At 36.3% G+C, this 17933-nt stretch overlaps 1 protein-coding gene across 2 annotated transcripts in view; it reads right to left on the bottom strand.

The window, feature by feature from the left end:
- Window positions 1–17933, bottom strand: part of Hil (peptidase hillarin) — a 51760-nt gene that overhangs the window by 12876 nt on the left and 20951 nt on the right. For both annotated transcript variants that reach the window (XM_074173439.1, XM_074173440.1), the window contains exons 4-8: window positions 12957–13073; window positions 6301–6494; window positions 4283–4469; window positions 1645–1778; window positions 1439–1582 (exon numbers count right to left, since the gene is read on the bottom strand). In XM_074173439.1, the coding sequence (XP_074029540.1) occupies window positions 1439–1582; window positions 1645–1778; window positions 4283–4469; window positions 6301–6494; window positions 12957–13073 (776 nt within the window). The remainder of the gene's footprint in view (window positions 1–1438; window positions 1583–1644; window positions 1779–4282; window positions 4470–6300; window positions 6495–12956; window positions 13074–17933) is intronic.

The following is a 17933-nucleotide window of genomic DNA, read 5'->3' on the forward strand; positions in this document are numbered from 1 at the left end:
CCGTAACTTTTTAAATAAGGGAGAGCGCCGCTTTTTTCTTTCGGATTCGTAATCTACGCATCAAAATACGTAAGTACAGTCAAAAATTTTTATCAAAATCGCCGGGTGTCCACATAACGAAAATTTACCCAGAATTTTAAAGGAACAGTAATTTTATCCTTATCATATTCAGCGTGATATACGCTACGTGATTTCCAACCACGTATCGAGTTTGCTCAATGGCTTCAAAGAAAAGTAGAACAACATACGCAAATTTTATCGAAAATCCTCTTCACAGAATGAGGCTAATTTTTCAAGAAATGGTATCATGAATTTCCATAACAACCACATCTGGGCGGAAGATAACCCATATGGATAACGCAAACTCATTTCCAAGGCAGATTCTCTTTCAATGTATGGGTAGGCATAATTGAGGATTATTTAATTGGGACCTATTTTCTCCCCTTACGTTTGAATGGAGATGCTTACCTACATTTTTTGGAACACGAGCTTCCCCAACTTATGGAAGATGTTCCCATTGGTCTCCGAAATCACTATTGGTGTATGCACGATGGAGCTCCTGCTCATTTTAGTGTGATAGCAAGAAATTTTTTAGACGTAGCATATCCCAACGATGGATAGGAAGAGGAGGCACTGATAATTGGCCCCTGAGGTCACCGGACCTCAATCGCGTCGATTTTTTTGGGGTAAAATCACTAGTTTATGCTAGCCCCATTGAAAACGAGGAAATATTGAGGGATCGCATCATAGCTTGCTGCAAAACGATAAGAAACACTCCGGGCATTTTTCAACGGGTGCGGAATTCTTTGATGAGGAGAGCAGAAGCCTGTATTACTGTTGGGGTCGTCACTTTGAACAGTTGTTGTAATAGTTGTTTCGTTCAATTTTTATATGTTTATTTTCCTAATAAATAATATAGTACTTCTCCAAATTGTTTTTTTACAAACTCCGAAATGTAGCACTTTCTAATTAAATAATTAAACCTGACAATTTTTTTAAATTTGGATTGAATAAACAGTTCGATAATGCTCAGTTTAGAAGAAGTCTGTACGGGTATACTGCATATAAAGTGTGATGAAAATAACTGAAATTGCAAAAAACTTATGACAAAAAACTACCATGTTTTGAAAAATTTCAACAATCTGTATTTCGAAAGCGAATCATTCTTTGTTAAACATTTTATAGGAAAAAGTTGTTTATTTGACGAGATCCACCACATACTTAGTTAAATATATATATATATATATATATATATATATATATATATATATATATATATATATATATATATATATATATATATATATATGTGTATATATATATATATATATATATATATATATATATATATATATATATATATATATATATATATATATCGCAGGGTACCTAACAGATATCAATCAATGCCACAAAAAGTAACGAAACGATATATTACCTGCACAATCTTTTAAATAGCACATGGTAGCTCTCAGTACCATTTTTGATGCCCCGCAAGAGCCCCATTGGCGTGTCCACTCTCAAATTGTCGTCGAAGGACATTGCGTTCAGATTCTTCACCGTTATCCATCTGAATATCGTTCTGAAATGAGGCATTATTAGTCAGTTGTAAGGTATCCTCGGCAGAATTATAATTATTATTACCTCGCCTTCTCAATGTCGGATCCGCACCGTCCAACTAGCTGCCGCACTAAATCCGTGAAGGATTTCTGGTCTTCTTGTGCTACCGAAATGGCGATTTGGTCTACGTTCGCAAATTCGGTAGGGTCGTTGTAAACCTGAAATTTGAAGATGATGTGTTCTGTGAGAAAAAATATCCGAGAAATTGTCGAAATAATGCTCCAGTCGGTTTAAAGGGGTCTTCGAAATAAGGTGTCAGAGATGGGATATTCGCTATTGTAAAAAATGAAAATCGGTGTCAGGAGTGTACCCTAAATTTTTTCTATCAACAAGAAGGGGAGTTTCCAGTAGAAAATATATTCAGTGTAGATCCAAAGTCACCAAACGTCTCGTATGATATATCTATGAATATTCAAAAAGCATATACTTTGAATATAAAATATAAATTTATCTTTCCAACTATGTATCACAAGTGACCATTACTTTTCAAAAGGGGGGCTAGGAATCATTTTGTCAAAGTTCAATTTGGCAGCACTATGACGCCATCTGTGGAAATATTGTCGAACAACTTGAAGTGAAGAGAAACAAAAGGCAGAGTTTTTTCAGCACATGTACCGCTTTCTTGCTCCAGATCAAGAGACGAGTAAGAAAACGTTACATCCGGTTAACCCGGTGTTTGTACCAGATTTTGCATAAACACCAAGTCTATTTTTCGGACAAGGAAAGATCATCGGTAACACCGCACCACAGTAAGCCCCCTCACTTGTATGGACTACCCAAAATCTACAAGAAAGACGTTCCGTTTAGACCGATCATCAGCTCCAGAGATTCGGCTACTCAAAACTTGTCTAGATTTTCACTTCCTATAATACAACCATTACAAGGAAAAACATCGTCTTTTGTGAAGAATTCAAGGCATTTTGTCGAACTATAGGGTCAATTGAAGTCACACAGGAAGATCAACTGATTAGCTTCGACGTGGAAAGCCTTTACACCAACGTTCCGGTCGAAGAAGCACTCCAAAACATACAGAGAAAGCTATCCGAAGACGGGGACCTGAAAGAGAGAACGAATCTACCTATAGAAGTTTTTATGGAATTAATAGGATGCTGTGTACGAAACTGTTATTTCCATCTGAAGGACGAGTTCTTTACACAAGATGAGGGACTGCCAATGGGATCGCCACTTTACCAGTCATAGCCAACATATATATATGGAGTGGTTTGAAAATCTGGCCATTGAAGAAGCCCACAAGAAACCTCGAGTCTGGTTGAGATATGTTGACGACACGTTCATAATATGGAACCATGGGAATACTGAACTAGACGCCTTCCTGTAACACATCAACAGGATGAGACCTTCCATCACTTTCATAATGGAGAAGGAAATACACAACGAATTGCCATACTTAGACGTTTTGGTGGAGAGGACCGACACTAAGTGGGAAACATCTGTATACCGAAAACCCACTCATACGGGACAGTATCTGAACCACGAATCCAACCACCATCAATCGACTGAAAGAGGAATCATCAAGACTCTATTAGACCGTGCTTTTGGGCTCTGTAATACGAAGGAAGGTCTCGAGAAGTAACTAGACATCATCAAAAATGATCTTCAACGGAACGGCTACTCTAAAGCGATGGTGGAAAAGACTTTGGCTAAAAGACAGCAGGAGCCTCGCAAGGAAGAGAAGCCGTCACAACCAGTGCTTGCACTTCCCTACATCAGAGGATTATCGGAGAGGATAAGAAGAATTAGTTCCAAGTACAACATCAGAACTTGCTTCAGATCCGGTAACACTATCCGTAGCAGCCTCACGAAAACCAGGCCACCAAACGCGAACTGCGAGTCCAAGAATTGCATTTACCAGATACCCTGTAAGTGTGGAAAATCCTATATTGGTGAAACTAAGCGGCCATTGAATGTTCGCATTGCCGAGCACAAGAAACACACACAGCGAGGGGAAACCAGCAAATCGGGAATAGCAGACCATGTTTGGACCCATCAACACAACATCGAGTGGTCCCAAGCTAAGATCATACACAGAGAGGAACATTGGTTCAGGAGAAATTTCAAGGAAGCCGCATACATACTGTCTAACAACGTATTCAGCCAATCAAGCGAAAATTGGCCAACTCTCGCCAAACGGCCATCTCCCACTGAACCAGTGAAGCGGAAAAAATGGAAAGCGGGGATAAACAACCCATAGTCATCTCTCGGAGGAATCAGTCCACCTGAAGACGATTGTAGATACTAACAATCGAAACGTCGTGAACTAAAGTGGCTTGGAATCTCTTAACTTTTTTTTTATTTTTTTTTAGTTGTTTCAGGGATCTCAAATAATTTTATATATTAGACAATGGAAGTCCGAACTAGTGATATCCGAAATAGGTTCTCGATTGTTTTTTATTTATACATTGCGGCAGAATCGTTTCAAATTTCTTTTACCCCAAAAACAACTGAATAGCGACGTGTACAATGTTTCCGTTGGCAGCCGGTATATTGGCTAAAGACAGGGGTTCTTAGTTCAGAATAGCAAATCCCAAGAAAAGTCACTGATTCCCAGAGCGCCACGGCAAATAACAATATCATTTATTACAAACCTACGCCTCTGGTGAGTGTTTGAAATGCATTCTCGATATTCTTTGAATATTCTTACCTGAAATTTGCTAAGTGCGGGTGGTGCGGGAGCTGGCGCTAGACTCGGGTACGGCTGGACCTCTTCTGTATAACCTTCATTGTGGTCTAGATACAGCGACTCAGCTTGCATATATTCGCTGCGTTTCTCGTTAATCAGTTCCAACATCTCGTGGCTTTGTTTTTCAACTAGTGCCGCAGTTGCTGCCCTGAAGAAAAGGAATATTAGAAAAAATACCAATTCTTGATAATATGAATCGCATCAATGTAGTTGACTGAATGGAAAATAAGTGAAAATATCCTGCCGTTGATACAATAAACAAACTGAAAATGTTTGATCAATCACTTGTCACCATACCAACTTTCTGTGTTTAGAATAATACAGGGCGGATGTAAATAGTCTCCCTCCCCTTCTTAAGTTTTGAACGGGGCAAGATATCAAAGTCAGACAAAATTTGTATGAAAAGGAATCATTTTCATAGGTATACTCTACTTCACAATTACCTTGCAGGTCAAACTTTTTCTCCACCTCCAAAAAATAAGAACGAGGTGTCATTCGATTCAGAATAGCATGTACCTAGATGATTTTTAAGAAAAATCAAGTGCCGATTGGAAAAACTGCTTAAATTATAATAAATACCTAACTGAAAAAAATATGGGATTTGGCTGAAGTTATTGATGAACATACGTTGGATAAAAAGTTATGTGAGTGATATACCTAGTCATATCTATTATATAATAAAGAGGTCTTCGAAATATGGTGTCAGAGATGGGATATTCGCCCACTGAAAAAAATGAAAATCGGTAGAGATGTGTCCTGAAAATCTTGAGAAGAAGATTGGATTAGATAATTTAGGAAACATTTGCTACATGAATAGCATTTTACAAATGTTGTTCATGACGAAGAATTTCAAGAATGAGGTTTCAATGATGAACGAAAACGAGAATGTTTCCTGCCTACACACCAAACTGAAACTAACCGTTCATGTAGCTGCAGTGAGAACGTGTCATCTTTCCCTCCAACCGATTTCCTGCAGTCTTTGAAATCTACTAGATACTCGTTAGGACAACAAGAGGATTGTTCCGAATTCTTGGGGTCCTTGTTGAATACTGTTCGTGAGCAAAACAATAGCAAAATCAATACTCCTGACCACTCTGGATTGAATGATTCCGTACAGTTTATCTCGTCTTGTATTTGTGAATCTTCTGCTGGAAAAATCCTCACTAGTTTACTATGTAGTAAATGTTCAAGAGGTAGCAAGAACATATTTGAATTTCTGGAACTTCAACTAGCGTTGGTCAAAGACGAAACGGACTGGTTTAAGTTTGACGGTGTCTTGAATTTATTGAAGCTTCTGGAGGCAGCCTATATTTTGTTTTATGAAAGAGAGGACATTGGCAGATCAAGATCTTCAGATGATGTGGTGCTGCAGGTTTTTCCGGGTTTTCCTGCAGCTGAAAAAGCAAATGCGTCACTGGAATCAATGAAGTCGCCCCGGAGCGCCAATTAATTTTCGTTGTTTTCAAGCTGTGAAATATTCTTATTGTCTAGTTCTAGCATATTAGATATCCAACCAACTTCTGTATTGAAATGTTCATGAGATATTTAATCATACAAGTATTTAGATTATCTCTTAAATACCGCATTTGTTTATAACAACCTCAGATGAAAGTTTTAAAAAATAATTTTCATGTAGCTTCTGACCACAGTAACATTAAGAAATATATTTTTAATCATCAATGGAGATTTTTAATTTTTAACCTGAGCAAATTGTTGATAACGATTCGAAAAATAACATTTTCTTCATTCTTCTAACGGGAATCTATTCTGAGACCTTTCGCCAACAGCATATGCAGGAAATACTTCTGTGAAGATTCCTGCACTGACACCTATTGAATGTAATTCAACGCCCTTCGTGGCATTAGCCAGGGAAGTTGTTGTTTTCTGAAAGGGTAATGGACTGACACGCATCAGATGGTCCAAAATGACCCCAGCGACATTACTGGTTAAACAATATGTACAGGTTGGTAGAAATCTACCTTTCGTGTTCTAACATCTTCCTTGTCAGCGATTCTTTTTTCTTATCCCTCCTTAGGGTCATGTTTTTCTCTAGGTCTTCTCGTTCCTGTTGGTGTCGAAGGGTAAGTACGTTTTGGTCATCTCGTTTCCTTTTCAGTTGTAGCTCCCTTTCGAACCGGTTCGTGAGCCTTTCTAATTCCTTTTCCCATTCATCCTGGAAAAAATAATTGAAATTTTAGTTGGTTTCATAATAATTTTAGGCATTATCGTCCAAACTTCTGTTGTCAGAGTGAGATTTGGAAAAAAAACAGTCAAAAACAAATTTATATCGTTCTACACTAAAATTACCTTTCAAAATGTTTTTATATTTCCTCAAAAATACAGTTCACAAAAATTTCAAGTTTCTTTCCTTTATTTGATATGGTTTACTTTATTCTTTGCGGTTATTTGAGTATTCAACTTTTAACAGCTGGTCTACTGCGCCGAAGGAAAGCAAATACCATAAAAAAAGAGAAGAAGAAGAACTTTCCAATATGAAGAAATAAAAAATTGATAATCGAATGTGCGTAGGGCGGGAAAATCAAACATGCACCTTATTTCTTGAACCACGTACATAATAATCCAGAAAATACTCTGACCTAACCTAACTGCGAGGTTAAGGAAACCTGATTACTTGTCAAATAAATCAAAAGTCAACATCAGGGATACAGATAATGGAGTTTAGATTCAACGGAATTTAACTTTAATGGAATAGATTCAAATTTTTGAGTCGATGTCTCATTTCTTGAATTTTAAATTTCAAAATAAAAGCTTCAGAGCAACTTTCAGTTTAACCCAGTCGTTAAAAAATACTATTCCTAAAAGTCGCGGTAGATTGATTTTTATTGCAATGGGGAATGTTCCACCTGACGAAAATCAAGTAGTTTTCATAAAAGAGCTCTAAAACAACGCATTTTAAACTTATCATTTTAACTTTTTTCTTTAAAAAATTATTTAAATACTCAAAAAAGAGAAATGAAATGATGCATTCAACATTTAAAGGGATTCGTTTCTATTTCACCATTTGGCAACATCGGTTATAGCTAATAAAGGACAATGAATCTGTTACCTGTATGAAAAAAACAAAGATGTCATATTTCAGAGGCGTGCTGTTCTGTTTATGTTCTGTTTATGTTCCGAGTTCCGAGACATTCTGTGACATATGACTTAACCTGTCTTTCTCTATATAAATAAATAACAAAACAACTGTTGTTTATGTGGCTTGTGGAGGTGGTATTGAACTATAATTTATATTTTGCCTTAATTGTTGATTTATAAAGATAATTTTCCTTTTTTGAAGTAGAATATTTAGGTACATATAAATTATTTCAACTTGATAGAGGCGCTGTTGCCAATATGTGAATTAGAAACAAATCCCTTTAAAAATTAAAACCCAACATTTGAAACATCAATTTGAACACTTGAAGTGAATTTGAAAAACTCAGGAATCAAAAACTCAACTTTATTTTGTTCAAATTTGCATTTGCTGTAATAACCCAAATTGAAGAACATTCCCCATTATCATTACTATTCAATTAAGAGTAATAGTCCAAATCTTTTAAACAACTGACATTTTGACTCCTCAAACTGAATGATAGAAAATGCGCCAGCTGAAGCGAAAAACCCGACTTGCCGGTGCAATTCTTTTTTTTTTAATTATCATTATCTGGTGAGTGATGTAATCACGGCTGATTACATTGCTCGAAGTGAAATTCCATCGAAAATAATATGTAATTCCTGATTCACGTAACTTATCGATCGGATGAAGCCTTTCACATGAATTTTAATCCGATTATAGCTATTTCAATCGGAGGTTATTCAAATTCGGATGGATGGACGGGCGGCCTCCTTTCTAGGCGAGAGAAACAAGTTTTTGATCATTACGGAATTGTCTCATTGATTTACCAACATGCTTTTTCTTTTCCAGCCCAGTCTTCAGGATCACACCGCAACGGTGTGATCCTGAAGACTGGGGCTGGAAAAACCACGGAAAAATTTAGACAACAATCCAAACTTTCAAGCCTCCGGCACCATCCGAACTTCTGGAATTAATTTTCTGCAGATGCAAGGGAAACTGTGGAAGATGTTTGGTTGCCAAAAAACAGGCTTCAACTGCTCTGCAGTGTGCCTCAATTGTTCTGGGGGAACTTGCAGTATTATCATGGATAATACTATTATTTCGCAAACATTCACCTCCGATACTGAATTAGATCCTGAACCGCAGCCTGGACCATCAAAGAAAATGAACGAATGTAACGTTTCAATGGACTATTAGAGATGCACAACAATTTGTACAATGGTTGACTTCTGTACCGGATAAACAGAAAAGTAATGATTTCGATCACGCCTAATGAATATAAGAATTAAACACGGCACCAACTTTTGATCAACCCTGTACCTCGCATTCCGTCGGTGAAAATTGAACGGTTGCATCAAGAAACGCATCGCATACCGTGTCTCAAGGGCCAAGACTTTCTACACAGAATGTGAATCTATTGTTGTTCTGAAAGCATTTAAAACTGTTTTTTTGAACCAAATCATCGTTTTGTTGTGGTCTATAAACCATGCCTAATTATTCTCATCAAGGTCAAAGTCGATAAACAAGGTAATTGGAAACATGAAACGTGTACGTTAATAGCTGTGATATTCGTATTTTTTTTTTAAGTGATAGTATATCATCAACTATTACGCATTAAATATTACAAGTTTTTTTCTGATTGATTCGTCCTTTACTTGAGATCCATAGTAATCCATAGACTTAATTCACTACGAAAAAGCTGCTGTATTACATGTCGTGATATCGGCGACGGCGCTTCATTGCTTAGACCGCCCCTCCATCCCCGCGCATCGTCCCCCGTCGTCTTACAGTAGACGCTACGCATGATGGCTTACTGCGTTGCGTCAACTCAATCTTATCGTGATAAATTTCAAACGATTCGTCCAAATTACTCGGAGTAAAAGACAAAGTTTATCTATATTGAATACTCAAAACGACAATTGTATGAATTTTTATGAGAAAAAAACAATCTTACGGTATGTTATCCGCATGTAACTCCAACGGTATAGACAGACATGTTTCAACTAGCACAGTAGCTTTTTTTTGTCCCTTGGGAGCTGTCTGACTTGATCCATCTAGTTTAACTCTCCAAAAAACACTGCAGCCTCGGGCTTATAGCGTATAGTATCAGTCAATCAGTCTCGTTCCCTGTATAGTATTTCCAATACCAATTTTAACAGCACAGATAAGGAATTCCCGCCTCGACATAGGCGTCGGCATATTATTTTTCAGTGGTAGTTTTTCAGTTACTTATTCTTACAATCATAGCAATTGATCACCCCATGAAAAAGTTATCTCAACTGAATCTTTCCACCATGGGTATTTATGAAAAACTTCGAAATTCAAGGTAGTTGATTTCCGAATCGAAAACTCTAAAATACAATGAAAACACAAATAATCACACCGAATTCTCGTCAAACATAATTTACAAAATAATAGAGGCCAACAAAATTGCTAGAAGAATCAAAATTCTTCTTCGCTATATTCGGATGAGGTGGAATCATCATCGAGTTGAATAACGATCGGATTTATGGAACTTTGCACATAATATTTGTTCTCTTCTTTTATAACGTGGGCCATACAGTTCTTCCACACATCACTATTACCTACTTCATTCACCACCCGCCTTATATTGCAAAGTACTACAGCATTCAAAGTCTGTGACTGATTACATTTCCGCAAGCTTTCTTTCATTGTGGCCCAAACCAAACCGGATTGAACACACAATAGTATGGAGGCAAAAGTAAGAGAATATGACCACGTGTTTCACACATCGAATCAATAATATACTCTTTTTTGAAATTACGTTGTTTTATGGTCGCCAGTAATAACTTTTTCGTTGGAATCTTTTCGGGTATTTCCATGTCATGATTTCGCATGAAATCAACAATATCAGATTTTTTTGTGTTATTGTTTGGTATTGTAGTCAATAACCGAGAATGATACGAAGCGTTATCGATAACAATAATCGAGATTGGAGAAATATTTGGGAGAAGCTGTTCACTGAACCAGGTTTCAAATAAAGCCGCAGTTATATCTCCGTGATAATCAGCAGACGAATCTTTTATATTTTTGGCCGACAGATACGAAACCACTTTCATTCCCGACATGCAAAATTATAACACGTTTTCCCCTTGAAGAAGGTGTGTTCAAAGCACAATACTTGGTTTCGTCTACCCAGCCATATTTGACAACATCATGGTGTCAAACCAAGTTTCGTGGAGGTAGATTATGTCGATTCCATTATGACCATCCGATTGTTCAATTTTTTATATTTGAAACCACAAGACAATAAGACACCTCGTAGAGTTTCTAAAGATTTGTAATTGTAACCGGGATAGTCGAGTAATTTATACCAAATCATTTCCAAGGTTGGTACTTAATTTTTTTGGTATATACCATAAATTGTTCGCCGAATCACATCTTTTGTAGCACCATCAACGTTTGCGAATTTTTTATTCCTTTGTTTTCGTTTCATTGCATGGTCAATGACATCCCCTATTTCAATGACTCGAAGAACTGTCGAACGAGATAGTTTCATTAACTCGCATAGTCTATTCACAATAGCATTCTGTGAAGTGTGACAGTTTTCCTTCTTCAAGCATTCATAAATATTCAAAATTACTCGCTGAACTTGAACATGTAAGTCCTTATTTTCAAATTCCGGATCCCTGTCGATTGACACAGATTCCTCACACGTAATGTTATCATTTGTTTCAAAAGGTGTCCAAAAAGCCATATTGATGAAAGTACCCAAAAACACTAAGATGTTCACAAAAATCGGTTTAAGCGAATAGATTGGAACCTTTGGTGTAAAAGTTGAAAACTTTTTCTAGAGATCAATTACCCAAACACCAAACTGATATTTTTGCATCGACGCGTGTTTCGCTAACAAGGTTAGCATCTTCAGGAGAAGCAAATTGATACTGAATCTAAAGAAAAGGGTTAGCTGTTTATATACCTAAAGTTTTTTGGTCCGATGTGGACTTTGTTTGTTAAATGATGATTATCCTGATTGATTTTTCGGTAATTAACAAGTAGAACCACTACCTGCAAATTAATTTGTCCGCTTTTTAATCTATTGTTGACAAATTAATTTGCAGGTAGTGGTTCCACTAGTTAATTAACGAAAAATCAATTAGGATAATCATCATTTAACAAACAAAGTCCACATCGGACTAAAAAACTTTAGGTATATAAACAGCTAACCCTTGTCTTTAGATTCAGTCTCAATTTGCTTCTCCTGAAGATGCTAACCTTGTTAACGAAACGCGCGTCGAGTGCAAAAATATCAGTTTGGTGTAAGGGTAATTGATCTCTAGAAAAAGTTTTCAAAAATCGGTTTACAAAACCACTCACTACCTCACCTAACCCCACGAACACACGGCACTGATAAAGAAATATTGTGAAACGGACAAAAAATAGTATTCAGCCAGTCCAGCTAACTGAGCCTTTATTCTTCAACTACATTTGAGATCTCCTGTACTAACTATCTGGGCGACCAGGGGCCACAGGCAAGAAATGTTTATGACTGTACTCTTATTTTTATTGCCGTTCCAATTGGGAATGGATAGACTATACTAATTTGTTTAGGTTCCGTGTTGGATGTTCGTCATATTCTTCTGGACGTAATTTAGTACGTCCATATATTGCCTGCCTCCTGTGATTCAGTGACTTACATTTGCATAAGATGTGTAGAGCTGTTTGTATCCCTTCGTTGCATAATTTGCAGCTGAGGTCTCCGTTGTACATCCCCATTTTATTCAGGTGTCCTCTAAGCGGACAATGACTGGTTAGTAATCCTGTAATTATTCTGAGCCGATCCCTACTTTATTGAAGCAGTTCTTCGGTTCTTTTCTCGGACGGTTCATTAATTATGGTTCTACTGTGTTTATTGCCAGGTACTTTTGTCCAGTACTCTGTGTGCTTCTTATTGGTTCATGTCCTAATCTGGTTTCGTATCAATGATTTTAGTACCCCCGGAGCTGGTTCAGGACTTATATATGAAGTTAATGATCCGCGTCTAGCACATTCATCAGTTCTTCCAAAAGAACCAAAATACACCGACAATTTGGTTCAATTTTTAGAAAAATTGAATATGAAAGTGGCTTCCAAAACTGCTCATACACTTTGGCAAGTTTTAGGTGACCCGAAAAACAACTCTACGGAAAAAGAAGTCTGGAATTTACGAAACAAGCTGTGATGACGTCGTACAATCATCAACGGTTTGGACGATCCATGGCAAAGGGACTTGACCGAAATGCGTCAGTCCGCTTATCCGAATCGAAATTTGAAGCTAGTTCTCGTGGTCTCCAATTGTTTTTGTAAATATGTATGGATCCGACCGCTCAAGATGAAAATCGGGGAGAGATTACAAAAACAATGTCAGATATATTGGTATAGACGCAACGTCCGAAAAACTGATCAGCGTACAAAATTTTACAATAACAATTTCATGAGGGAAATTTCATGAACTAAGCACTGGGTTTCCAATAGTAATATTATATATGTATCATTTCAGGTAATTGGTAACTGATATTGTTGGATTTAAAAACGTTAAAAAAATAACTGATATCTTACTCTGATTTCATCTCGTATTCGTTTTTCTTCTTCCTCTCTTTGTCTCTGGAATTTTCTGTACAAGTCGTCTTCCTCTTTCCTGTGAATCATTTCCAATCGTCGTTGTTCATCCCTATCCTGAAACAAAGAAAAACCAATATATCAGCATATGCTTATTTACCAAATATAATATACTAGTTGTTGCCTGACATTTGATTTTTCACATGAAATTTCGTGACAGACCATTTTGAACAAATAGTTATAGTCGAAGTAACCTGTATTGTGAATATTTAAAGCTATCGGCATCTCAAAGGCCAAAAAACCAATACAGAGAAATAATGCCGCTACCAACTAGTCCACGTGGACTGAAATTGGCAGTTCGTATTGGATAATTTTTACTGACCGAGTTTTATGATTGGCTGAAGAGTCTTAAAATAAATTTGGAGTCATGTTACGGTGACGAAAAATTTTTGTTATCTGTTTAAAATGGAGCGTCTTTGGACAAGTAATAATAGTAATAACGAGTGTGATAACAACGCAGATTTTTTCCTGTGTAGTGATTCCAATAGCGATGGTGAACAATGCGAAAAAGAGACACCAGTGAATAAGATTCGGATGCATTAGAATATTGAAACACAGAAAGTATGTTTCAATGTATATAAGAATCTACATCTCAAGTTTGGTTTCGAGGGAAACAAACTATTACAAGAAACACCAGATTTGACCGAAATTCCTTTCTCAACTATACGTAAAATAGTCAAAAACAAACCTTATGAACGCAAGACGCGATTTGATGCGGGATTACTAAAACCTTTAGATGTTCATCTAATAAAATCATTGAAAAAAACGATATACGACTGTTACAAAAGCAATGACATTCCTACAACTGAAATCATAAGGAAGAAATCGAATATTTCCGGCCATAACGTGAGCTGCTGTGACAAAACTCTTCAGAATTGGATAAAGGAACTAGGATTTAGATTTAAAATAAAAAACAAACATCAAGCAATTATGGAAAGCAGAAAAAATAGTGGAATTGCGTAGCAAATACTTAGAACAAATAACTAAATATTGACAAAAACAACGGCAAATTTTCTATTTGAACGAAACTTGGTATGACACTCACAACACAGTTACTAAAGGATGGACTGATGGTTCGAGAATGTGTAAGCCTAACATGCCTGCAAACAAAGGGTCGCCACTAATCATTGTGCACTGCGGGGAAGTAAAGGATGGGTTCCTAATTTTTTGAAATTATGTGGAAACTGTTGGAAAGTAGGTTGCACTATATCGTTTACTTGAACTATACGATAATTTTTTATTAACCCAAAACTTCAAGTTTCCAACTTCATAACTGTCAAAATTCAATACAATCTCTGAACCTCCATTTTAACCCTTTGGGGTTGGAAATTTACGCTATACAAAGAACCTACCTGCATATTTCAAGATTATGTGTACGTTAATATAAGAGCGGGCAACAGCTAGTAACTTATGGGAAATTAAGTTTTTGGCTTTCTACCACTTCATCTGGATACAAAAAAAATGTTGGAATCTTCCAAAGAAAGGAAGGAAGCAATCAATTTTAAAAGAAGTAGTGTGTAGATCATGCAAAGAAGTAACTTTCAGACACAAACTGGAACAGTTACTTTCACATAAACATTACACGAAAGAAAAAATATTTCGAAACAGATACTTTTATATGAACACTGAATCATACAAAGAACACTTTTGTCTATTCAGTTGGTATTCCAAACATTCGTTATGGAATTGAATCAGATATCATTCACAGGATTTCTACACAATATTCTGAATTAAAGGTAAAAATTGCATCATGGATCCACTTCATATACGATACCTTCGCACGAGAAAATGTTTTTCATTTCTTTCCGGTAGTAGTTGGAGAAGTAGTTTTTGTCCAACAGTCACTCAACAGTTCCCGGTGTAGAAACGTTGAGAGAGATGAATGTTCCTATTTCATTCAGTAATAATTATTTTCCCAATTTTATTTTGAATTTTAATTATTTTTTCAGTTCGTCTCAGTGAGATACGTTCTTGGAAATGAGGTTAATAAACATGAATCAACATTTGAACTGTTTCAAAGTTTCGCACGTTTATTATCCGTTCTCTAGGTGACTTCAGGCCGCAGGGTCACTGTGTGTGTATTATCTCAATTGTTTTTCTCAGAGAACATTGTTTTAATGTACATGTAGATGAAATAATATGGTCACATTCACTAGCTGGCATTTACTAGAATATATTCCCATTATTATTACATATTTGATAAGAGTTTTTTGAAAAATTAAACTGAATGCTGATTGAATGTTTGGAATGTAGGACGAAATATGCAAAGGAAAAAATGCTTGTAAATATATATGCTCTACTGCAGTGAAAGGCATTTTTTTTCAAAAGCGACATCTAAAAAATTAAATATTTCGCATTCCAGTAAAACGTTTTCTGAAAATGATTCGATTTCATACAGTTTCCTGGATTCTGTAGGCAACAAGATATATAAATTGATGGATGTAGCCGTTACTACGTGGTAGGAAATCATAATGTCTGTCTAACCCAGGGGTCTCCAAACTTTGAAGCCTTCGGGCCATAATAATTTTTTCAGTTTGTTCCAAGGGCCAATTTCTGCCCTTAACTATATTTCTAGACTAGGATAGTCGCAAAGTGCGTGACCTAAACAAACTTACGCTTTTTTTTGCATTTCAATTATTATTATGTATTGTGACACTTAACGACATCTAGTGGCGAGTAGTGGTACTATGTACTATCTTTTTCAGCTACCCGCTAGGTGGCATTAGGCGTAATTAAATATTTGGAATTACTGCGTTGGTTCGAGAAAGTTCTGGTTCTAGTTAGTGCATTCCGATCACCTCGAGATGGTAGTAATAATTGCATATAAAAAGGCTAGCGGCGCAACTGCGAGTTAGTCTGCGTAGGAAAGGCGAAAGAAGCGAAACTGTCTATTGTGAAATAAAGTAACACCCGTCAATAAAAGTATTTTGATTTGACTTATTGTTTTTATGTGTGATTTGTTAGTAACGGAAAAGAAGCGAAAAATCAACAGTGAATGCAGAACGTTCTAAGAAAAATGGAACTTTAAGTATTTTGTGATTGAGTCCAGTAATAAGGCGCTATGTTTAATTTGCAATGAAACCATAGCTGTTCTCAAAGACTATAACATTAAACGACACTATGAATCGAAACATCTTCAAAGTTACTCCAAGTATACAGGAAGTTTTCGGAAGGAAAAATTTGAAGCTTTGAAACGCGGACTCAAATCGCAGCAATCTTTGTTTACCAAAGCGAATACTGAACAAGAGTCTGCAACTCGCGCCAGCTTTCGTGACTCTTGCAATCGGAAAACGTGGCAAACAATTCACCGATGGAGAAATGATAAAAGAATGCTTGATTGCAGTAGCCGAAGAAATATGCCCTGAAAAGGTAAATTTATTTAAAAGTGTCAGTTTGTCAGCAAACACCGTGACTCGGAGGGTGCAAGACATCGCAGAAAATATATCATCTCAACTGTCTGACAAAAATGGACATCATGGGTGGTTTTCTCTAGCATTGGATGAGTCAACGGATGTGTCAGATACTGCTCAGGTGTTGATTTTTATTCGCGGAGTAGATAAAAGCTATGAAGTGTATGAAGAACTTCTTAATATTGATAGTATTCGCGGCACGACAACTGGGGCAGATATTTTTAAGGGAGTTGAAAATGACATTAATAAAAAGAACCTTCGATGGAGAAATTTAAATCTATAACAACTAATGGAGGCAAAAATATGTATGGTAAAATAAAGGAGTGGTTGCACTTGTGTCAAAGGCTGTAGAAAATGATGGTGGTTCAAAACCATTAGTCTCACATTGTATCATTCATCAACAGTCCTTGTGCGGAAAATGTTTGGATATGTCAACAGATTGGAGAAAATGATTCACCATATCATACTGTCGCACGCTGGCTTAGTTGCGGAAAAGTCCTTAAGTGCTTTTTTGAACTTCGAGCAGAGATCGAAATTTTTTTAAATGAGAAGCAGCGCCCTTTTGTCGATTTAGAAAATAGTGAATGGATGTGGAAGTTAGCCTTATATGTCGATTTGACAAATTATATGAACGAACTGAATTTGAGATTGCAAGGAGAAAATCAGCTTCTCCCTGATTTATACACCAATATCAAATCCTTCAGGCAGAAAGACTATTTCAATCGCAATTACGTGAAAAATGTTTCACACATTTTGAAACATGTGAAATATTCAGCCACACTACAGAGACTGAATTTCCTGTCAATTTTGCAATCGAAACTTTGAGTGCTTTGAAGATGAATTTTGATACTCGTTTTTCAGATTTTGATGTCATTGCGAATGAAATTAAGCTTTTTCAAAATCCTTTTGATTCTGACATTGAAACTCTGGCTCCGGAAGTCCAAATGGAAATTATTGATTTACGGTGCAGTGATATGCTTAAGAACAAATGTCAAAATTCATCTTTGTTGGAATTTCATAAGGTTCTTCCACTGGAACAATTTGATAATTTGCTCGTGGGTTGTTTTCTATTTTTGGTACTACTTACTTGTGTGAGAAAACGTTTTCCAAGATGAAGTACACAAAGAATGTTTACAGATCTCAATTAACCGATGAGCATCCTAAATCTCTTTTGATAATTGGTACAAGTAAAATTGATCCACAACTACAAAGTATTGTCGGTGGAAAATCACAATTACATAAATCTCATTAGTGTTTTTGTTTTACTGTGATTCATTTCAATTGTTCGTTAGTTATTAATATGCTTAAACTTATGTTCCACACGACAGGGAAACCTTGGTTAGTTTCATTGTCTCCATAATGATAGTAAATCTATACTTCTCTGCCTAATTAAAGTTCGTTATTGCTGTTAGTTCCTAACTTCGTTGATAACACTATTTTATTGATTAGTTATCAACCAATATTTGTTAAACCAATTTATTGTTAAATTTGAATCTGTAAATGAATT

This window comes from Leptinotarsa decemlineata, unplaced genomic scaffold (assembly GCF_025532065.1).
Source record: "Leptinotarsa decemlineata unplaced genomic scaffold, Ldec_3_MD MMD2_tig00000251_RagTag_RagTag, whole genome shotgun sequence".
In the NCBI taxonomy this organism is placed as follows: Eukaryota; Metazoa; Arthropoda; class Insecta; order Coleoptera; family Chrysomelidae; genus Leptinotarsa; species Leptinotarsa decemlineata.